At 41.5% G+C, this 24440-nt stretch overlaps 2 protein-coding genes and 1 long non-coding RNA gene across 7 annotated transcripts; all 3 read left to right on the top strand.

The window, feature by feature from the left end:
• Window positions 1-4861: 4861 nt before the first annotated feature.
• LOC131248714 (small ribosomal subunit protein eS17-like) lies at window positions 4862-5571 on the top strand. Its single transcript, XM_058249130.1, has one exon. It carries the CDS (start codon window positions 4999-5001, stop codon window positions 5425-5427), a length of 429 nt encoding a protein of 142 aa, XP_058105113.1. The 5' UTR covers window positions 4862-4998; the 3' UTR covers window positions 5428-5571.
• Window positions 5572-9386: 3815 nt separating this feature from the next.
• Window positions 9387-10261, top strand: LOC131248715 (uncharacterized). The gene is made up of 2 exons (XR_009172368.1): window positions 9387-9812; window positions 9859-10261. It is a non-coding gene; the product is annotated as an uncharacterized LOC131248715 (long non-coding RNA).
• Window positions 10262-14181: 3920 nt separating this feature from the next.
• LOC131248713 (uncharacterized) lies at window positions 14182-23866 on the top strand. Of its 5 annotated transcripts, none has more exons than XR_009172364.1 (3): window positions 14182-14796; window positions 21109-23405; window positions 23593-23866. XR_009172364.1 is itself a non-coding variant. In XM_058249128.1 (2 exons), exon 1 carries the CDS (start codon window positions 14266-14268, stop codon window positions 14788-14790), a length of 525 nt encoding a protein of 174 aa, XP_058105111.1. In that variant the 5' UTR covers window positions 14182-14265; the 3' UTR covers window positions 14791-14796; window positions 23593-23866. The 5 variants fall into 5 exon arrangements, 1 of the variants encoding a protein (XP_058105111.1); XR_009172365.1 differs by having other exon boundaries at window positions 21073-23405; XR_009172366.1 differs by having other exon boundaries at window positions 21038-23405.
• Window positions 23867-24440: the final 574 nt, after the last annotated feature.

The following is a 24440-nucleotide window of genomic DNA, read 5'->3' as shown; positions in this document are numbered from 1 at the left end:
TCGGGCCCACATCAGGAGAATCCAACCCAACCGTTGGATTCTATGCTTCAAGACAGTCTAAATGAGCCCAATATTTGATGTGTTTTGGTGCATAGAAACATCAGAGTAGGTTCTAGTCAATTTTAACGATATAAATCTCTGTTTTCTATGCTATGGCCCGTCAGAAAATCAGATTGGCCTCATATTTCGGCTCAACGTCTAAAATGAGTTGAGGAATGGAATGGAAGGTGTGGATTAGTTCCAAACATCAAGGTGGGGCCTGCATGAGCGGCCTACCCAAAATTTTAAATCAAACTGATATTTCTGTTTGGCCGTGAGTGCACCACGCTGTTCGTTCACACTTCACTTCATGGCCACGTCTAGCATCTCTGGACGTTGGACGGTTTACATACATCACATATAAAGGTGGGCCCCACCTATGGACGTGCTGCCTAGGTGGGCCACTCAAATGGCTGGATAGTGTGGATAAGACATACATCAAGGTGGGGTCCATCCGAGTGGGCCACATGGCCACATCATCACACACAAAGAAAAATGAAGGGGGGAGAGAGAGAGAGAGAGAGAGAGAGAGAGAGAGAGAGAGAGAGACGTGTGATGGAGGGCTCCGCCACATGAGCCCTCCCTTGCATTCAATCATACATCAAGTGGGTCCTAATACATGTGGGCCCACCAAATTAAAGATCAACGGTGGAGATTCTTTCTCCACAAAAATGGAAAGTCTAGATGACCTCTATTCATGTAAGGAAAAATAAATATCATGATGGGGTCCATGGAGAATGGCCCCATCATGGAATGATCATGAGAATCAATGTGGGTTATCGATTACATATAGGGTCCAAAGTGAGATCCATACCATCAATTGGTAGGCCTCACTTGGCCCATCATTAAAAAAATAAAATATAGGCCTATAGAAACACCCACCATTCGATCTTCTTGGTCCGATAGAACGCCAATCTTCTTGTGTCTCACTTGGATGGAGGATGAGAAATGAATGGCTTGGATGATGGATCTTGGGATGAGAAGTGGACCACACACAACACACTCTTTTCTCTCTTTGGAAAAGCTTAGATGTCCACCACTTTGGTTGCTTAGAAAACGTGAAGAGAGAGAGAGAGAGAGAGAGAGAGAGAGAGAGAGAGAGATGGTGGTTGTAAGAGAGGTGATGTGTGTGAGTGATGGATATGAGTTGATAAGTGTACTTGACATGTATAGGTGTGTAAGAGAGAGAGAGGGAGAGAGTTGACTTTGAAGTTGCTCTTGTACTTGACATAAGGTGATTGATTGATGGAATATGTTGTAGAGATTCTCTTGGGATTGAAAACGTGCGGTGTTTTCCTCAAACTAAACGCGGGCCTACATCTCCTGGCTAAGGTATCAGATCGGTGTGTAATACACGTCGTCGGAACTGCAGCAATGGCGTAGTCGCAATGATACAAGTCTCGGATTAAGCCGACTCAGATCTATAGAATACGACTTAGGGTCATGCGCAAACATCAATCATAGGTCGTGGATTGCCGGAATTCGACAGGAAGGATCACGGAAGTTTACGGAACGGTACGGACTAGGATACGGGCTTTACACCACTTGAAAATGAATTCTGTTTATATATTAAGGCATGTTTGGTTGAATCAAATTTCATAAAATATAATGAAAATTTGCACCAAATGAGACCAACTAATCATATAATATCCTAATATACCTGGTGCAACCAAATGACCCTTAGAGATCATATTCTTTATTGTGAGGGTTAAAAATAATCTTAATAACCAAAAATCATAATCTCTAATACTTAATTATGATAAACTAAAATGAGATGACTCATATTTAAGTAACACCCAAATAGGCCCTAAATTAACCTAAGCCCCGTTACTTTTTCTATTTATGGGGCACTAAATGAACGTTAGGTCCTTTTGAATTGGGAGAATTTCGGGGCCACCTCCTATCTATTGATCCCTTCGGCTGCAGAATTCGATCCGTGTCATATTTGCGGCATGTTAGAATTGACTGTGTGGCTCCATTCCAACCAAACAACTTTAACACAAAGCACCAAGATAGGTAGATATGTCAAAAATTGAGGTATATGATGTATCAAAGTCCGACCGGTAAAAGGGCATTTGTTTGCTGAATTTGGACCATCAAAATTCATTTCCACTTGTCCATTAAATGTCAAACGGTTGTTCAAGTAGAATTCGTACGACAGCCTTGTACCTTCTCTTTTGAAAATATCGCCAGCCTTTAGGGACTATGCCATCACTAAGCAAGGCCCAACTCGTTGGGATCCACTTGTCCAAATTTAAGCCAGAGCAGTAACCGACAGATATTTGGCACAGTATTGTGTAATTTCGAGAGAAATACTCTACCAGAGTTCCACAGTTAATACACAGGCACAAAGAAATTTAAAATGTGACCAGCATGTAAAATCAAATTAAACTGTCCAAATTGCAGGACGCAATTTAAATGGATTATAAACAAAGAATTCAATGATTCCATGGACATTTATTGAATGGTTGAATTGAAACATTGCCTGGGGTCCCAATTCAGCAAACAAGCACACCTATAAGAGGTTAGGATTATTCAACCACTTGATTTTGAGACGACAACCCATCTACAATGTGTTGGAAAGCTGGACAATTTGGACAGTGTAATTAGAGTTAACGTACACCACGTGTACAGTTTCTAAATGCCGCACATCAACCATCACAATCTACCAGAGTATGAAATTCACAACTATTTGAATTAGGGGCCCTAATCCAACCCAGGGAAGCCCAGGAATATTGGAACTGGGTTTGACCACAGAGGGTCCAATATCCAGACACTCGGACTCGGCCCACGAGTTTTAAATGATTCAAGCATGCGGACCGTCCTTTAGTAGATACAAGAGAAACTCCAGCTAAATCTATTGCTATGGCTATCAATGGGCCAAGCTGGCCTGTGGGCTTTCAGCTTGGGCTAAAATAGAGGTCCAGGGCTGGGCCTGGGCATAGAATTTAAACCTGTTTGTTTATCAGGCCGGTCTTGGGCTGTATTTAGGAGCACATCAGCCTGCCCTGAACCCAAGCCAGCCAAGCCCATTTAAGTTTAAGGGTATTTTTGTCAACACCTTGCATGACCAATGAAAGGGCCCCACTGGGTAGATTGTCCTGTCAAGCAGGAACTTCCAACTATGAGAAGCTAGGTGAGGCTTTGTGAGAAATCCATATTATTCATTTGATCCTTCTCGAGAAGAAAAAGAGGATATGAAAATACCTAACTTGGAAACTTCTCTAGTATCCACCATGATGCTTATAAGCCATTTGTCGCATATGGTCATTCCTACCCCGGGCCTGATCCAAAACTCATATAACTCTACGAATGTTTCAATGGTGAACATTCAATCCTCACCGTTTCTTATCATGCGGCCCACTTGAATTTTGGATTGACTCATTTTTTACCATGTCTTAGCATGATGTGCTAAAATAAATGACTGGAATGGATTTCTCGTAACACAAGATCCGACCCAAGCTTTAACTGAATCTGCCAGTCGATGGCTAGGTCGCCCAACTAGAAAATATCCGCGTGACTTTCCCAATACGCGTCCTCTCAGTATCGGAAACGGATTGACTAATCCCCTGCCACCGGCCAATGGCAGGTAGTCGTTGCTCTGTGGCTCCAACATGATAAATACGTTTCATCCATGCCATCTATCTATTTTTCTAGATCATTTTATGTATGAAACCAAAAAAGAGGATATCACATTCTCAAGTGGACCACATTAAAGGAAACAATGTTGAGTGAATGTTGACCATTAAAAACTTTTTGGATCAATCTGATCTTTGTTTTTTCCCTTCATCTGCATCTGTATGACCTAATCAACAGATTGGATGTCAAATAAACAGTACATTGTGCCTTAGGATGATTTTAATGATGGATATCCAATCACTATTGTTTTACTGTGGTGTGGTCTAACTGAGATTTATATCCCTCTAATTTTTGGCATGAAGACATAAAATGATCTTTAAAAATGGATGAACGGAATGGATGAAACAAATCATCACGGTGGGGCCCACAGAGTACGCTGGTGGCAGGGGGAGTAGCCAATCCGTTTCCCTTAATATCACCCAATAAGAGAAGATAAAACAATGGACTAGAACATGAACATATGAATTCATCTCTTGTAATACAGATGGCAGGTCAATGTACCAATCAAGACCATCCATCCATCTAGTAGGTCCTTTTCATGACAAATAATTTAAGATAAAGGTAGATCAGATGACCCTACCAATTTGATCAGTGGTCTTCTGGGCAAAGGAACTAATAGAACCAGTTTGATCATCATTAAGTGTTAAAAAAACACCCAGCTCCATAGCTCAAATGGCAGACTGAGTGGAGATACCTCGTTTCAACACTTGAGGTCTTGGTATCGATCCCTAGCAGGGGTGGCTAACATGGAGTGTGTGTACTGACATGAGTGTGCACTAACAAGCTAACTCAAAAAACCAAAAAAAAAAAAAAAAGCGCTAAAAACTGAAGGAAGATTACGGTTAGGATTGTCTTAAAGGTTGTGATCCGGCCTCCTAGATGGACGGTCGTGATTGACATATAGCCCTGCCATTTGTATTGCAGAGAGATGGCTGATCCAATCATCAAAGTGGCCACACTTGTACGGGAGAAGGGCTTGCATGATCAACAGATATATTTAGTGTACATGTGTGGACCACTTAATGAGTGGACCCTAACGGTGTGTAATCTTTCGCTAGGCATGTTTGAGATCCCAGTCCATGCTTTGGATGTCAGCAAGCCTAAATAGGGCAGGCCACCAGTTTCAGTAGTCCTGCACTCCAACACTTCTCGTACTCCCATTTAAAAACCCTAATCAGTTCTCGTCCCACCCTCTGAGATAGAGAGAGAGAGAGAGAGAGCGCGCGAAGTCGAGAAACCCTCTCCACCAAAACCCTAGCCAGCTTTCCATCTCCCTCCCTCCCTCCCTCCCTCCCTCTCACCGTCCATCATCAGATCAAGATGGGTCGCGTCCGCACCAAGACCGTGAAGAAATCCTCCCGGGTGGTGATCGAACGGTACTACTCGCGTATGACGCTGGATTTCCACACGAACAAGAAGATCTTGGAGGAGGTGGCCATCATCCCTTCCAAGCGCCTCCGCAACAAGATCGCAGGGTTCTCGACGCATCTGATGAAGCGGATCCAGCGGGGTCCAGTCCGCGGCATCTCCCTCAAGCTCCAGGAGGAAGAGCGCGAGCGACGCATGGACTTCGTTCCCGACGAATCCGCCATCAAGACCGACGTCATTGAGGTCGACAAGGAGACGATCGACATGCTTGCCGCCCTCGGCATGGCCGATCTCCCCGGCGTCGTGAAGCAGGCAGATCCGCCAATGGCCGCCCCCGCCTACTCGAAACCGCTCGGTGGGTTCCCCGGCCGCAGGGCGTAGGTGAGTCCTGATAGTTTGAGTCGGACCAGGCCGTGCCCATCCGACAGATAGTATCAATGCTTAATTATCTTGATTTGGAGTTTTGATGTTTGGTAGTTGAGATTTTCAGGACTTAGTAAATGGAATGATTTTGTTTGATGCGGATTTATGCGTTTTATACTGTTAGTTGAATTGGTAGGTGCATTATGAATTAGCTTTTGGAAATTGATTTGAAATTCTAGAAATGGAAACCTTAAACCCATTGTGATGAAGAAGCGTGAGATGAAATTAAGACAATTCGATGACAGAATACACCCATTTAAGCTTTTAAAGGGCATGTTTATATTTCCTTGGGTTGGTGGTGCTATCAGAATGCCTTCTTGCTGAATTATTGTGGTCCTACTGAAACATAGGAAGGATGTCCGACATCTTATGTAATGTTTTTCCAGTTTCCAATTCACCACATCCAACTCATCTCATTGTACTGATGGTGCAGTCCCAACCCATCATATGAAGCATGTCCTTATAACCATGCAGTGCTGTATCGTACTCAACAGGAACCCGGCGCTAAACAGGAATGATACAGACTTGAAATATAATTAGGGCTGTCAATGGGTTTGGCCTGGGCCAAGCAAATGCAAAATTTTGAATAGGCCTGACCCAGGAAGTTCAAAATATGTACCTGAGATGACATAACAGCCTCAAGTAGAATGGATGACCATCTCCTATGCTGGGATTTTTTAGCATCCAAGCACGCCCTTGTTATTTACAAATGGAGTGTGATAAAGGATATAAGATATCTTACATAGCAGAATTGGAGTGTTTTGTTCTGTTGTTATATTTCTTACACTTTCTTATCTTGTTTTGTTTTTTACTTGAAATTTCATTGTAATGTCTTCATAACCTTTGGTGTCAACTGAATAACCTTGGTGTCGTTAGATAGGTGTGATTCATCAATTCCTTGCTGTTACGTGAATAAGTCCTTTTTAGAAACTAGTGGTATGGCATGTGCAATGGACCTGAGGTACTCAAATTTAAAGACACAGATACATCCACATAACCTAAATGCCTATCCCTGCATTAGAAGTTCCTTCCCATGTTCTTTAAAAAGTCGAAGTTCACTACTCTCTAAGACCAATTTCATGGGTAAAATTGTCCATGGCTACTCTTGTTATATATAATAGAGTAATTGTTCATTCATAGCTTCATATCATACCATTAAGACGAATCTCTATTTTCATTTTCCTTTGTGGATTCATAGTCTGGGATGGGATATTTTACTATCCTAGGCTGTAGTGTGGATGCAAGGCATTTTTGCCTGGCGAAAATTATTGTTTGTCTGTTTATCCTGATGGAAACCATCTTGAGATTTTTAGGGCCTGTTTTGATTCATGGATTCTGTTAATCCTGATGGAAACATCTTGAGATTTTTAGGACCTGTCTGGATTCCTGGAAAGAAAACGAAAGGAAACACCATTGCCCCCGAAACTAATTTTCTATTATTTGTGAAGAGTTTTTCATGGGAATTTATGGGAAACACCATTTCTCAATTTCTCTTTTTTGTTGGACACCCCCCTCCCAAAAAAATAAAAATAAAATAAAATTGAAAAGGAACTTTCCTACAATTTAAGGAAAATGAATTTCTCAAGAGTTAAATACATGTGCCACCATATATGGGTCACATGTACAAATGTTCCACGGTCCATCTATTGCACTACACGTGCTGCCATCCATCTTCACTTGGGCCCTACTAGTACAAAGCACCTCAAATGTGCTGCATGTGCTAACTTTCTATTGTCCATCTTTTGTTGTGTTGCACATGTGCCACTATGCTACATGTGCCAGTGCCACCATGTACAAAGTGCCTCACATGTGCCTTATGTGCCAACTTTCCATTGTTTATCTTCTGTTTTGTTGGATGTGCCACCATCCATCTCTCTCTTGCGCCCCACATGTGCTAAGCACTGATATGTGCCCCCTATGCCACAGTGCCATTGTCCATCTTCAGTCTCTCTATGCAGGCTACATGCGACAATGTGCCATGTACCAACATGCACATGTGCTGCCATCTACCTTCAAGTGCCCACATGTGTCAAATGTGCTAATGTCTCGCCTGTGTCACTGGACTCACAACTCACATGTGCTGCCATACAACTTCAAGCAATCATGTGTGATGTGTGATACCATTAAGCTTAAGCAGCCACACGTACCATTGTCTGTCTTGAAGCGTCCTGTATATGTCACATGTTAATCTGGCATGTACCAATAAATATCGGGAAATTTTTGTCAAGAAAACTTTTGTTTTACCAAACAATAAATTTAGAAACAGGCCCCAAAATTTCTAGAAAAATCTTATTTAAAAACAAACATGGAAGACAGAGTTTCCTTTCCCACAATTTCTTGGAAATTATGTTTCCTGGGAGGCAACATTTCCTTTCCCACTCTCTCCAAAAATCCAAACAAGCTCATAGTTTTTTATGCCCCTATCTAAGCTTTTCTAGTTTTTACATATAAATGTTTGTTTTATTGGTCATTGTACTTTGGTCCTAGGTGATATTTGCTGTCAGCATTTCATTGGGAAGACTGTTGTTCTTGATACACTTTATACTTGTGTCCTGATGATAATTAGTTTTTTTTTTTTTCCCCTGACAACCCATCAAGGTTTTGAATTAGTAGGGATTCAGTATGTGTGTTTGTCTCTTGTTTTACCTTATTTGGACACAGAACATGCATGTGATATTGACCACTGCCCACAATATGGAGCAATACTCTTCAATCATTAGAAAATGGGTCGGACAGCTGGTTGGGATAGAGGACTGCCAGAAATATAGCACTTGATTCTGTTTTGAGATGGGATGCAATCCCATGTTTTTGTGTGATGTTTTGATGTTGGAATAAGAGGGAGGGGGGGAATCCTATTCTGGTGTTTTCATGGAATGATGATGACTCAATTGTTGGTGCGCTGCTTGCTTACGAAGTGGCCATCCATGTGAGTATATGTGTGTGTGCTTTACCAATGTTGTTTTTGAAGTCATAGGCCCCTCTTACTCATGGGATTGGAGCACCATTATTGTTATGGTTTCTTAAGGATAACAATAGAAAGGGTGGGCACTATTCCTATTATATTCTGAAGCATTTGGAGTATGTCCTGGGAGGAGTTCCATTTCCTCAACATGTGGAATCTGGTGTTGTGAGTATGATGGGGGTACATTGTTTGAGGTGGGTTGAGAGAGCCTCGCTCGTTGATGGATGTGTCTGCCTTTGCTGCTCTAGTCTGTTGACCTGAGACTTGTCAGGGCACCTTGAACTGTGATAGCTGAGTTGCTTGAGGTTTTTGAGCAAACTCATTTTCAATGGTTGTATGTTAAATTCAGGTGGGATTGGTAGGGGATGAAAGCTTTATCCATTTGGATTTGGGTGGAGTTTTAGAGAGACTTGACCCGAGTGCACTTTAAGTACACCATCTAGCAAATGTTGTCATCATCCTTGTTAACTTCCTATGCTTTTCAATCTGGACTAGGCCAGCAAATGCTCAAAATTGTAGTAATACCATGTTTTCAACTGAAGTGGTTGATCACATCATTACTCGATGGCGTGTCTTGAAGAATTTAGTTCTGTTTTCTTGGCCCGTTTTAGATTGATTGGATTTTGTTTGATTTGGTTGGGGATCTGATGAGTGCGTGGTGGGGTGGTGCTTTCAAGTTGTGAGATGCGGCAGGTCTCCCTTTGGAGGATGCTTCCTCCCATGGTGTGGGGAATTTGGAAGGTAAGGAACAAAAGATTCTTTGAAGATAGATCTTCTTTCAGTTCCTTCCATCTTCTGTTTTGTTCATGATTGGAAAGGTGTCAATGAAAATTGTTGAAGGGTGTTACTGAATATTATAGTAGTTGCCCAGCACCAACATCAATAGTTGAATTATTTTAGATGTCTTTCTTTTCCCCTTATCGATTGGAATCATGCTTTAGTTAATATATATATATATATATATATATATATATATATATATGTGTGTGTGTGTGTGTGTGTGTGTGTGTGTGTGTGTGTGATTGTTGATGATCCTAGAGTACCTCGAGCTGTATGGGTGAAACTTTCATGAGATCCACTCCATCCATCAAGTATCTGCCTCACCGGTTCACCTTGGAACCCAAAAATAAAGATCGGCCCTAGGAAAAAGTTGGGCTGGAAAGCCCACCATTAGTTGTTTGGGGACCAGCCGCCTTGGTTGCTTATATGCCACCCAAGTCTAATAATCTGAAGTGCATAATCCCTCATCAGGGTGAAAGAAGAAACCAAACATCACAGTATATTCCTTTACTCAAGTAGTCTGAATTTAGAGGGTTTTAGGTATAATTTTAGAGAAGGGGGGGGCCCACATGACTGTTGAATCAGCCTGATTATCTTCTAGGTGGGGGTGAGACACCTGACTGTTGAATCAGCCTGATATCTTCTAGGTGAACAGCATGGATCAAACGGTCCACGTTAGTGAGAACTATGCCATTTGTTGGTGGGTCCACTGCGTGGGTAGGCGTATGTACGTTAGCGGGTGTGATCTTCACGGAATCTGTAGACACTTTACTGGAACTTACATTAGCGGGTGTGATCTTCAAGGAATTTGTAGACACTTCACTGGAACTCCCTGGGAAATTTGCATAATTTGATCTGAACCAGCAGTTAAAGCCAATTTCATGAGTACCTAGATCACATTTCAGTTTAACTGGAGCTACTGTACAACAAGAATGCCGGATTTTATTTTAGTACGGTGATTCCCGCTGCCTTAGGATTTCTGCTTAACTAAAGCCTCGGGATTGGGAAGAAGTTTCAAAAGGGCTGGGAGGAGGCAATAGAGTATTGTAGTCGTAGAGAAAAAAAAAAGAAGGGAAGAGCAAAGAGAGAGAAGAAAGAGGGAGAAGAAAAAAACAACAACAGAGAAAGAAAAGGACAAAAAGAGAAAGAAGAGATGTTCTGCCCTTCTCATCCCGGCCTAGCTAAGGTTTATGACAGTTCAGATCAAGCAGAGTAGAAGAAGACTTCAAGATATCATATCATCTTTGATACGAGTCATCCGGTTCTTCCCTCACATCTCCAGACGTACTGGAATCAGCTAAAAGCTTTAGCTACTTCTTTTAAGTCTTCATCTTTTCACCTCCTTATTCATTATCAGTATTGAGTACTCAATCTTTATGTTCATGGTTTTGTTAACATTTTACTTCTCTATTAGTGAGGCTCTTATTTAGAATTTTCAGCTGCATACCAACCACATGAGTCACTCAAGTTAAAAAATCTTCAATTCCTCAATTTGTAATGATTCTGTGGTGTTTGACAGGCCATAAATTTCGAGCTTTATCAGCTAATGTTAACTTCAAGTCAATCATAACATTTCTTGAGTTAACACAACACCCACATGGCAAATTGATTGCAAGGTGCAAGGCGGTGTTCAAAGGCTGAAATGTAAATAATTGATATTTTTTGTTTTATATATTTATATATATATATATATGGAAAAGGTACTATGTGCTCGGCCTCATGATAAGCTCCCGTGAGGTCGAGCTGTGTGGGCCCCACTGTGATGCGTGTCGACCATCAACACCGTGCATTTGATGGGTCCCCTTTAAATTATGGGATATCCCAAAAATCAGCCGTAAACGGAACTCAGGTGGGCCATACCATCTAAAATCATGTGAAGACACTGTTAAAACATATAAAAGCACTTGGTGGGGCCCACCTGAAATTTGCATGCGTCTGAAACTTGGTCTGAACCCTCATCCAAGTGGGACACACATAATGGATGGGCTGGATTTGCAAACCACATCTCGGAGGGCCCAAAAAATGATCATGAATGTTTTAATGGTGCACGGCCCCTCTCCACTTCTGTATGCAATGTGGCCCACACAAGTCACGGATTGACTTGATTTTTGAGACCTAGGCCCACGATGGAATGGTGCATCTGACTGATGGGGTAGATGTTCGAAACGCATCACGGTGGGGCCCACACAGCTCGACCTCATGGGACGGACTCGCGAGGTCGAGCGCATAGTACCTTTTCCCATATATATATATATATATATATATATATATATGAAGTTAGGCTCTCATTTATGTCGAATCATGCCCTGTCTACCATTGGATCGAAGGCTCGTTGAAGATTGCAATGCGCATGATAATCTACAAGGTGTAAATAGGCAGTACCTTGATGACTGCACTCTGATTATCCAGGTAGGCCTTTTTTTACGTTGTGGCTACTTTCACTCACCAGCTACCCTTTTGAAGACTCGAAGCTGAGGCAATGTTTCCTCTATTATCAACTATTAAGAGCTTAACTAATACACCCAAAGCCCCACAATTAATGGAACTATTAAGCTAGGCTCTTTAAACTATTGGGAATGTAACATCATACGTGGTTTTGATTGATTTTGAAAGGCTAGGGAAAGGTTGTTTAAAAAATAATGGACATTCTACGAACATGCATAGTAACATAGTTGTATGCCAATACGGTGGTGCCTAAATCTCACCTAATTTTGGATGGAGCATAACTCGAAAAATTACATTAAGAATATGGTAGTGTCCATCTAATTTCATCTTTAAAATACGGACGTTGCTATTTTACTTTTAACCATCCACTTGCTATCAATAACTGGTTGAGGTTGTTGGATTAGCATTATTTTATAAATATACTCTATGCCAAACGTGACCTATAATTTGAATGGTCTGGATATTTGTATATGAGTGTTATATGTGAGGATTATGAGCCAACAACATTTTTTAAATGGTGCAAAAGTAGGGTAAGAACAGAATTCCAAAAAATGGGTAGTCTGTTTGGAGACCAAGTGAAATCCAAAAATTCATTAAACAATTGTCTTGTTTCTTGAATGAGAGAATTCTAAATATTGATAAAAATAATAATTACTATATGGAATCCAAGCATCCAAACAATCTTGTTTATAAAAAAACAATTTTCATTCCTACATGGATTTGTGTATCCAAACACACCCTCATTGTTTTGGTTTTTTATAGTTGAAATTTCAACTACGGGTGCCAATGGGTGAGACCAACCTAGGACTGAGCCCAGCCTGACAGTTAAGACCTAATGCTCGAACCCGGTCTAAGCCCTGCATCGGCCAGGCAAAACAGCCCAAGCTTGAGCCCAACCTGACAGTTAAGACCTAATCCCCTAGCCCAGCCTAAGCCCAGCATGGGCTAGGCAACAGGCCTAGGCCTGAACCCGGCTGGAGACTTAAGACCCAATGCACTAACCTGGCCTAAGCCCAAGATGGACAAAAGGCACAATTGAGCTAAAATGACTTGAGGCCGAGCCTGATACGAAAAAATTGATTAGGCCATGTATGCGAGAGGCCCAATCCTGGACCACTTACCAAGCTAGTAGGCTAATAAGCGGGCTACTCGGCCCATTGCCACCCTTATTTTTAACTACGTGACTTACATCCTATCATACTCTCCCAACTCCCAAGTCTCCAACTTTCCCTGCACTTTTGCGAATGCACGGAATTGTTAATTATGGTTTAAACACGCCGCGGGATTCAACTTGTCTACAGTAGAAAACGATTGCCGTGACCCGGGGGGCACAGAGCTGTGTGGGGCCCATAGGGATGTCCTTGGCATATCCACTCCGTCCATCTGTTTTGAAAAACCACAACAAGACGGGATTATAAAAATTAAGCAGATCTAAAAGTTAGATGAGCCACACCAACGAAACAATGGGATCAGAGACTTCCACTGTTGAAACTTTCCTGGCGCTGACCATGATGTTTATACGCCATCCAAACCGTTCATAGGGTTATTACCACTCAGGTAAATTGTACGAACAAATATCACCGTGATAGAAAACTTCTGTCACCCCTATGCGTTCAATCCACACTGTTTCATGTGGTATGGCCCACCTGAGCTTTGGATCTGTCTGATTTTTAAAATATTGTTCTATTGTGATTTTTTCAAAACAGATTGACGGAGTAGATTTGTCACGGACAACCCTGTGGGCCCCACGCAACCCGGACACAGTTATCCTCTGTGCCCGGGGTCACAGGCAATTCACTTCCATGTTTTATAAGGACGCGCTGGGGGTACAGGAAGTTGCCGTAGTTGCAAGATGTGTAGGTTGACAGAGATTTCCGTAACAAATTCACTCGTCCATTGGTTTTGCAATTCCAATGGGAAGCCAACGTTAAACGAAAAGCCCACCGTTGAAACCTTCTTGGAGCCGTCCATGATGTTTATCCACCATCCAAACCATTCACAGGCTTATTAGAACTCAGAAAAACTATAGGGGCACAAATATCATCCTGATACAAAACTTCTGTTACCCCACAAAGTTTCCAATGGTGGGCGTTCAATCTTCCACTCTTTCGTGTGGTATAGTCCACATGAGTTTTGAATCTGTCCTATTGTGGTATTGCAAAACCAATGGACGGAGTGGATTTATCACCGGCATATCCGTGGGTCCCACACAGCTTCCAACTACCAGAACTTCCTGTGCTGGGGCACTGGCCATCCGCGTCCATGTTTCTTATATTGGAACCGTTGGTCAGGTGGGCTGCAACTATGGAAACCAACTTGCATATTTGGCCAGTCAAGGAAAAACTCAAAGAAAACCAAAAAAAAAAAACTGTCCGGACAAGCAGCATGGGTCTTTCTGATCAACCGCTAAGATACTATACACGCGTACCAAGTTGGCACGTGTAAGATGAAAGAGAGGAGAGATAGAGAGAGAGAGAGAGAGAGAGAGAGAGAGGCACTCGACCGTGCGCTTCCGATGAGTGCGCTTCCGATTTCTCAACTAAGGGAAGGAACTACTAATAAAGCGAGAGGGAGGGAAACAGAGAGCGAGAGAGATAAGAAAAGCTTCAATGGAATTCCAAATGGAGCTGCTCTCCGTCGCTCCCCAACTCCCTCACCCTAACAGCGTCCCAATGCCAACAACGGAATCCCAACCTCCGTTAACGGACGTCATAACGGCACTCGAGCAAGCAACCCAAACCGTCAAATCCCTCCCTTCCTCCACCGACCCTGCCCACCTCCTCCAAGCCTACGCCTCCCTTCGCAACGCTCACCACCAGATCGGAGCCGTCCTTGCCCGATTCCTTCCCCACCATCAGACGGTCGAGAATTCCTCCGTCTCCGTTGCTGGATGCGAAGAAGACGAGCCCATGGCCGACGAAAATTCAGAAGAAGTAGAGAGCTTGAAGGTCATTGAAAAAGTCGAGGAAGGGATGAGGGACTGTGCTCTCGATCAAAGGAAGCGCCGCAAGCGCCCCCTGTCCCCGTACTGGGCCACGCAACGGCCTGCCAATGACTGTGTCCGGGATACGGCCTTGTTCGATCAGAGGGAGCGTCTGCGGTCATTCGATCTTGTTTTCCAGTTCCATGGATAAGATGAGGTAAGCTGGATTTTTCTTCTTGTTATTTAAATTGGATTCTTTATTTCTTAGGCTGTGTTTTGATCGAGTGGAAGTAGCCCTTAAATTGCACTTATGTTTCTTTTGAATTGCTTAGCATGATATTTCATTATTAATCAGTCTAATTTGGTGCAACCAAATGCTCCCTAAAAAGGAATTGGAATTTGGCTATAAACATGATTAGAGTAAAAATTGCAATTTGAATGAATGGTGCACCTGAATGCAGACTTGGATGTTTGGTGGTGACTATGGGATGTTCTAGTTGTCTAAGTTGTGATTCATATGACTTAATTTTGAGTTTGTTATAGTGAGATAGGTGAGTTTTGCTAGCTTTGTGATATGTATGGTTTTGGTGTTTCTGCTGAGATGGATGGTATTTGGGGAAATGGACAGTAGGATATCCTCTATGTTATGTAGCTGTGGGAGGGAGTGGGACGAACCTGAAAATGCAAAATTCCTTTTGACGAGGGTGAAAGTTGGGTTAATGAATCTCAGCATGATTAAAAAGTATTAAATTGAAAGTTGATTCCTTTGATGCCCACCTGAATATGGGTTGCTAATTCATGATGTTAATTACCTTCATTGACACATGAGGCCTCAATGTACTCTCTTCTTTGGACTTGGAGAGGGGTGCCCTTCAAAGGAGAAGTAAGAATCCTATGGAATCTCGACTTCCTAGTGGTTCTTTGGGTGATTTGGAAGCAAAGCAAGCACATATTTTTCTAATTGCTCGAGACCAGTTTCTTATGTGGTGTAGAAAGTATATGTATCCTCTTGGACTTGTTGTCTAAAGCAATTCATAGGTTGCTCTCATGGAGAAGTGTTGATGTAGGATGTGACACCGATACATTCCTAGCATGGTTGGACCAAAAGAAGGTGGACCATAAATTGATCATAACTTTTGATCCAGATATCGTTACGGGGTGCATAACCTATCAATATTTACTGAAATGGGCCATCCGAGGTGAATTGACCCACAAAGTGGGTCGTGATTGTCCATTTCGTCAGAAAATGCTCACTTTTAGTTCAAAAACGAAAATTTAAAGAAAAATTACTATTTTTAGTAATTCAAATTTTTTTAATATTTTCTTATTTTTAGAGTTTTAGATTTTCTTTTTTAGAAATAACTTGTAATCATGCTAGGACTCTTCTGGAAAAAGTTTATTTGGATTTTTTATTTTTAGAAATTAGGCTTTAAAAGAGTTTTATTAGAAATATGATTTTTATTAGAGTTAGAATTTTTCTATTTTTTGTAATTACGAATTTGGCTTTTTTTTTTTTTTTTCTATATTAATCGTGTAACAAGGTAATGTAGGGGCATTTTCACATCGGGCTCGAGTGGGGTAGCCTGTGGGATGTGGGGACACACTCGGGGTAGGCGACCCGTGTGAGGCGGGCCCCACCTGTATGAGGCGGGTGGCTTGTGTGTGACAGTACCCATGTGAAGTGGGGCCCACGAGGGGGGGTTCGGCCGAGGTCCTAACCCATGGGATGTGGGGCTTGGTCTATGAGATAAAAGGGATTAATTTGCCATGCTCTATCAGTTCGAGCTTTTAGAGCAAGTGGTTAATTGTCTTACATCAAAGTGGCATCAGAGTGAGAGGTCTTGTGTTCGAGACTCCTTATTGGGGTTGATTAATACCGGGACATTTTCACACTGGGCTCGAGTGGGGTAGCTCATGGTATGCGGGGATACACTCGGGGTGAGCGGCTTGTGTGAGGCGGGTGTCTCGTCTGAGGTGGTACCCATGTGAAGTGGGGCCCACGAGGGGGGGTTGGCCAAGGTCCTAACCCATGGGATGCGGGGCCTGAGCTATGAGTTAAAAAGGATTAATTCACCATGCTCTATCAGTTCGAGCTTTTAGAGTAAGTGGTTAATTGTCCTGCATCACAAGGACGCATACAGATCATCAATTATCAATCACTTTATTATGAATTTCTAGAAAATTATTCTATATTCTTATTTTCCTTGTGGATTCGAGGTATCTTTGTGAAGAATCCAGAGAAGCTCCGTGGATTCAAAGTAGTTATCCCCCGAGGAAGATGGTGTTCGACCTTAACACGTCCTTCCCTGCGCAGTTTGATAACAGAGTGAGGCTTTCTCCTCGAATCTATGGCTTCTAACGATGGGTTGGACAACAATCCTATGGACAGTGCTCTAAGGAATTATCCTTTAACAACGGCGGCTTTTGAAGGAACTTTCAACGCAGCACAGCAAGAGAATCGACAAGTCATATAAGGGTTGTAGGCTGCCATCGATCGCTTGATGGAGGCCATAGGGCAACTCCATGTTCATGGCAGTGATCCGCCCCTAATAGGTGTTGGAATTCGTAATTGCACTGGTTGCAGGATAGTGCCGGTAAGGAACCAAAGGATCATCCCTGATGAGGGGGGATCCAACGACGAGGAGGTCGAGGACACGATTCTCCAATATCCCGGACAAGGTGGCAATCAAGTAGATCGGACAAATCGAGAATTTAGGATGAGTGTTGATCTTCTTAGCCTTAATGGCCAACTTCACATCGAGGATTTCCTCGATTGACTTTCTGAAGTTGAACGATTTTTCGACTATATGGAAATCCCTGAAGCGAATAAGGTCAAGCTTGTGGCCTATAAATTGAAAGGCAAAGCTTCAGCTTGGTGGGAGCAACTGCAACTCACACGGATGAGGCAGATGAAAGCACCAATCTGCACATGGTTACAGATGAAGCAGTTGTTGTGCATGCGATTCCTCTCTTGAGATTACAATCAGGTATTATTTAAACAAAATCAAAATTGTTGGCAAGATAGCCGATTAATAAAGGGTTATGTAGAGAAATGTCATTATTTGTCAGTGAGAGATGACCTCGCCGAAACGAAGTCGTGACAGGACACAAGATTCATCAGTGGCGGATATGTAGCCCCTATGAGAACGGAGTGCCAACCCAAGATTTCTAAAGTGGAGGGACATCTCTCATAACTGAACAAGATTTTGTTAAATAATCTGAGAAAAGAGGAGATGTAGATGCATTAGTTAAAAAGAAAAAAAATATATGGAGCCTGTGAACATCCCAGAGAATTTGAAACCAGTGTTGTAGGAGTTTAAGGTGATTGCGCTCGATGAACTCCCTAATAAATTGCTTCCCATACGAGATATACAAAATCACATTGATCTTGTCGCAGGAGAAAGTTTGCTTAATTGCCCACATTATCAGAAAGAATGTGAGATCTTACAGGTATAAGTGAAGGAACTGATACATATTAGTCAAGTCAAGGAGAGCATGAGTACATGTATTGTGTCAGCTCAAGAGCCTAATGCAAAGTACAAGGGAAATGCTGATAAACATTGGTGCCATAAACTGTTTGATTATCATGTGTGAAGTAATTTGTATAACTCGAGGACGAGTTTTTTCCAAGTGGAGGGGTTTAATGTAGGACGTGACACCGATACATTTCTAGCATGGTTGGACTAAAGAAGATGGATCGTAAATTGTTAATAACTTTTGATCCAGGTATCGTTATGAGGTGCATAACCTATCAATCTTTACTAAAATAAGCCATCTGAGGTGAACCGACCCACAAAGTGGATTGCATCTGTCCATTTCGTCAGAAAACGCGCACTTTTAGTTCAAAAACGAAATTTTAAAGAAAAATTACTATTTTTAGTAATTCTGATTTTTTAATATTTTCTTATTTTTAGAGTTTTAGATTTTCTTTTTTAGAAATAACTTATAATCATGCTATGACTCTTTTAGTAAAAGTTTATTTGGAATTTTTATTTTTAGAAATTAGGTTTAGAAGAGTTTTATTAGAATTATGATTTTTATTAGAGTTAGAATTTTTCTATTTTTGGTAATTAGAAATTTTGGCTTTTTTGTTTTCTATATTAATGGTGTAACAAGGACACATACAAATCAGTTAATTATCAATCAATTTATTACGAATTTCTAGAAAATTATTCTATTTTCTTATTTTCCTCGTGGATTCAAGGTATCTCTGTGAGGAGTCTAGAGAAGCTCCATGGATTCGGAGTAGTTATCCGTTGAGGAAGATGGTGCTCGACCTTAACATGTCCTTCCCTGCATCAAGTGTCGAGAAAATTGGGCAGCATTTCTTCGTGAGGTCGGGCTCAAGGCATTTCTTTGTGAGGTCAGCCACCCCATTCATGCCCGGTGTGAAAATGCCCCTACATTAATCATCCCCAGTAAGGAGTCTCGAATACAAGACCTCCTGCTCTGATGCCACTTTGACGCGGGACAACTAACCACTTGATCTAAAAGCTCGAACTGATAGAGCGTGGTGAATCAATCCCTTTATCTTATATCCTAGGCCCCACATCCCATGGGTTAGGTCCTTGGCCGAACCCCCTCGTGTGCCGCACATCACATGGGTCCCGCTTCACACGAACCACCCGCCTCACACGGGTGGGGCCCACCTCACACGAGCCGCCCACCTCGAGTGTTCCCCCGCATCCCACAGGCCACCCCACTTAGTCTGGTGTGAAAATCCTGCATTACCTACTTAATAAAATTGCTTTTCCAATAAAAGAAGGCATGAATTTAATATGTAAACTGTTTGTTTTATAGCTCAGTTGCAAGATGCTTCTAATTAGCTGCCGCTACCGCTTCAAAATTTTGCTTCGGACTCACGTTTTGGCTCCTGCTTCCTACCTGTTCATGGTTGCAAATATTTTGAAAACAAATGCTTCCCTACTCCCACAGCTGAATCTGATGCCACTTCGGTTCCCACTTAGTGCAACTATATTTAATACAAAATGCACCGCAGGAGTCCGTGATGATGTTACCATCAACTGCATCCAGAGGGATTGGGAGTAAATTGTTTTTGGGTGACTTCTTTTGTAGCTATGGATGCAGTGGCTGGAAATTTCCTTGGTTTTGTTTGTTTCTTTGTTGGTGGTAATCTCGAAGTAGAGTGACGATGGGTGATGTGGATGGTATGTTGGTTGTCGATGAGTGATATGGGGTCGCCTTCTGCTTTTTCTTTCCATCTTTGTAGTTTGCCTTTTGAGTTTTGTGATTTTTATGGCAAAATTCCTCAGGTATTCCGATTTCACGAGATAATGCCTCTGTGAATCGAATTGCCTGGCAGGTGCTTTTTAAAGAAAATAATTTCTCACACGCCCTCAATTACTTTTTTTTTCACCTTTAAAAAGCTGTGAAGTCGAGAATTATAAGCCTCACATGGTCTATGTATGACATCCAACCCATCTAACATATGCACCTAAACATGAGGACCTCCCAAACCAAAACTTTGACCTATGACCTATCAAATCATTGGATGGGTTGGAAGTGAATTTGGATTTTTTTTGGTGTTGTAAATTGCTTTTTTATTTATTTATTATTTTTTTAATGATGTGGCCCACCTAATGATGGGATCCACCATATTTTTTGTTCATATGATCGTCATGGTGGGGTGCACGTATTGGACAACCTTGGATGTCATACACTTGCCAATTGGGCCCCACAATTCTCGACTTCAACATTTTTTACTGTAAAAATCCTTTGATTTTTTATTGATTAAATTAATATCTTCTCTATAAAAAAATCATGGGCAATGAAGATAGAGCTGATACCACAGAAATTGGGACTTATCTTTTACTTTCAAGGTTGAATTAAACCACCTACTTGATGATGTGAATAATATGATCCACAGAAGGGGTCTTTGGGTCCATTATATGCATTGGGCAAGCTCTCCTTTCCTTGATGTACTTCGCATTCTTGAAATTGAAGTGTTATTTATCACAAAAAAGAGTAGTCATCATTTCCATGGGCTTTTCGTGGCAAGGAAACTGGATCTTTATTATGTGGGTAATATCCTTTCCACAGCTCATTTTGCACCACTATGCCTTAGCTCCTAAGATGTTTGATATGAAAACTTTAGGGGATTTATGGGTATATGTTTGGTATGGTGGCTCTCTGGTTTATATGGCACCCAACCTGTTCATTGGGTGATTTCCACTAGGATGAAGTGAAAACACAAATATCAGCCTGATCCAGAACTTCTGTGGGCCCCAATAAGGTTTCAATGGAGGGTGTTCAGTCCCCACTGTTTCCTGTGGTGTGGCCCACTTGGGTCTTGTATCATCCTCATTTTTGGGCTCTCATTCTATCCTGATCTGGCAAAATTAATGCATGGAGTGGTTTCACATGGACATTGAGGTGGGCCCCACGGGGCTTTGTTTTGTAGGAATTCCCAAGAAACTCATGTCCTTTTTTTATGTAAGATATGATAGGGTCAAAACTATGTGGGCATGTTCAGATTGAACCTCTTGTCTGATAGCAGTTGCTCCCACAGGAGAGGATGGTCGATGTCACACAGGCAGCCAGTTGTCAAAGATTTGCCAAGCTACCCCAAGAATGAACAACTCCATGGTGGTGATGATGATGGTTCGGGTGGAACTAGTGAGAAATATTCAAAAGAAGCAAAGGCAAAGGCACTTCTTGAAGGCTTAAAATTTTCAAAGTGACTTTTGGTGGAAGTTGATTCTTTTGATGCTATTTCTTTTGGGCTGAGCCCAAAAGTGCTGGTCCCTATAAATTTGTGAGTATAATACTGGAAATTTTGGGAACTTTCAAGGGTTTCGTATATTTCTTTCCATCATGTCCTGTTGGGGGAGATGACGTAGCAGATAACAAATAAGGTTCTAGAACCTTTTTGTGTATCGGGCATCTCTACCTCTTCAAATTATTTGCTGTTTTTTTTTTTTTTTTTTCCCCTTAATAAAATTGTCATTTATATTAAATGGGAATATAGAACTCTCCAGATTTGTGGTAGTGTTATTACAACTTGCAATCAGGGTTGGTTCGGAATAAGCCCAAGAACATTAAATAAGTGTAAAGTTCATCAGAAATTGGCTGCTTTCCAATCTGAATTAATTTGTACATAGAGATCCAGCAACCACTGCCAATAGCTGCCCCACTGCATCCAGCAGGTCGGGACTTAAAAATGGAAGTTAGGAGCTTCAATACAAATTCAAGCATGATTCAACCTGCAAAAAACTTCTGGTGACTAGAGAATCTATGCCCCTTCCAACACCTCCGTTGGTAAGAAGAGCCGACTTTCAGGAGTTTCTTTTAATAAACTGATGGGAGTAGTTTGTAAGGCCTAAAATGAAATGCCAAATATGATAGCTTTGTGGGCATGCAATTCTATTATTCTCTTTATACCATCCATCCACCCACCTGAACACTGATCTTATAGATTCAATGCCTAAGGTACATAATCTACTTCTGGGAAAAAAACTAATAATTCAGGTTTCAAATAGAGTTGTTTCCCTCAACTTTAACACAATCCTTGAATGTTTGACATGTTTGTTTAAAGATTCTTTTTTTTTTGGAAAGATGACAGGTTCCATTAAGAATCAGAAGGCATGCAGCTCTGGAGGCCGCAAGGACAGGTGACCTTCTTGTTGCTTCTGTTGGCTTGGGAGAAAACACAGGCAAATTAAAATTCAAAATAAAACAGCCTGACCAGGCTGCGTGGCCAACTATATCTTAGGATAGAGACACAGGATCATGTGACAACTGAATCCCAGTCCCTCAAAATAGACCATCTGCAGAGCCTCACCAAACCTGGCTGACTGAGCATCCATTCCATACAGCAAGAAAGGATGAGCTATTCCATACTTATGAGAAATGTTGTTGTCTAGGTTCAGTTTGTAGTCAGACACAAATATATTGTGATAGGAATATTTCCTGCAAAGGTGTCAAATTAGTCTTTTCTCTCAATTCATATTTTCTTCTAGTGTTGAGAAGGGTAAAAATTCCGTGAACTTCAAAATTATTTGATACAATTGTGTGAATGCCAAAAGGCAAAAGGGATGAGCCTTGGGTTGTGAACTCGTAATGATTGCACCTTTCTAGCAAACGTTCCTACCCCAATACGTTTTGTATCCTACTTCTAGACAGACCCTTAGTAACAATGTCATCTGATAAGAGATTTGACCTTGTCCCATATCCAGTAATGTTCTTTATCTTTGTTTTCTTTTGCTCATCTTGGAATCCAAATTACTTCGTCTGTGCTGTCATTTGTGAGATGTTTAACTGTATCATCTCCAATCCAGTTTTCCACAAGCATCATCATCATCTAAACCTTATCCCAACTAATCCTGGTCATCTACATGAATCTTGTTCCACCATTCACCATTCCACTCTACCACGGACCTCAGTTAAACCATAATTCCTCAAGTCTTTTCTTACTACCTCCACCCAAGTCCTTTTGGGTCTTCCCCTTTCCCTTTTAGAGCAACTTGAATCAATTCACCGACGGGGGAGTTTTGTATGCTCATTTCCGGTCCTAAGCTTGGATGAAGGAAGGTTGCGTCAAGCTGGCAACTGACATGAAACTTTTGCCTCTGCTTCTAGAAATAGGGTTCTTGTAGCTGTTCCAAATAGTTCATATAAGGCCTGGATGATGATGAATTTGAACCACCTCACTTCTAACCGGTGCAGTTCTTGGTCTCCGTCTTACATGGCCAAACTGTCTAAGTCTACTTTCTCTCATCTTATTATCCTATTGGTGCTATTCCGGAGTTCCCTCAAATGCTGGTTATTTTCCACAAGCCAACTAAGAAAATCAAGGCCAGATGGTTGGTATGTTGGTATAATCAGAATGCTTATCAGCGCCTTTGCAAGCTTTTATCTGTTTTACTTTCTGATCTGAATTCTCATGTTCACGTCGATGTAAAGATTGAAAAAAAAAAGGGTTACCTTGCTTGCATACATGCATTTCAGGTCTAGCTTTTGATTCTATTGACTAAACCAGATGTTATTGGCACAGGTATTTAACTGAATGATAAGGAAAGTAAATGGCTATGAACAGGACATTTCAGTGAATGAAATTTGCAACACTTTCCAGAACTGAGTTCCAGATGATGAATTCAATCCTTTCACCATAAGTATACTTGATTTTCCATTCGTGCATGCCAACCAAAAACCAAGATGTATTTATCTCTTTTTAAAACTGAAAACCTCAGTTTCCTTTTGAGAGGGCTCGGGTTCACATACTATGTTTTACAATAGTAACTTAATGCAATGTTCTCATGGTTATATCTGGAGAAAAGCTCATTTCTTGGAAATGCTAACCTTTTTCTATTGGTTTTCTTTACTTTCAGCATCTCCACCAGGCATCAGTTAGCATTTGCATTAGATATTGTCTTCCATAATACATTAGAATATATGCACTTCAAACCTGTATGCATTCATCTTATATCAAACTGTCCATACTGTGGAGCTGCACTTTGGATGGGTCATAACCCAAAAACCATACTGAACATTATGATTCTAATTGGTCCATTTGTTGAGATCCCTATGATAGGTAATTATAGGTTAGGATCGTCTGATCAATCTGATCTTGGGGTCATGCCCATCTGTAGTTGTCCCATTGTTTGGATGTTTTGGACTGAGTTGCATACATTCAATGTGTGCTCTGGCCAAGTGAATGTGTATGGATCTCTAGGTGTGTATCAAATAACTCAAATGTTTGAGCAAGGAGGTGTGTTAGGCCAACCTCACCCTTGTCCGTACACCTTAGATAGCATGGTTGCCAACCTGTTACATGTATGGGACTTCTGTGTCATTCATTAGGTCGGTCCACTGTTAAAGCAGTGTAGGATGAATGTGGATTGT

This window comes from Magnolia sinica, chromosome 6 (genome assembly GCF_029962835.1).
Source record: "Magnolia sinica isolate HGM2019 chromosome 6, MsV1, whole genome shotgun sequence".
Classification (NCBI taxonomy): Eukaryota; Viridiplantae; Streptophyta; class Magnoliopsida; order Magnoliales; family Magnoliaceae; genus Magnolia; species Magnolia sinica.
Note: the sequence above shows the minus strand (reverse complement) of the source record. Positions and strands in the feature narration are given on the sequence as shown.

What these genes read in the sequence shown, in the direction of transcription:
- LOC131248714 (XM_058249130.1), top strand. Translation starts at nt 4,999, where the DNA reads ATGGGTCGCGTCCGCACCAAGACCGTGAAGAAATCCTCCCGGGTGGTG.
- LOC131248713 (XM_058249128.1), top strand. Translation starts at nt 14,266, where the DNA reads ATGGAATTCCAAATGGAGCTGCTCTCCGTCGCTCCCCAACTCCCTCAC.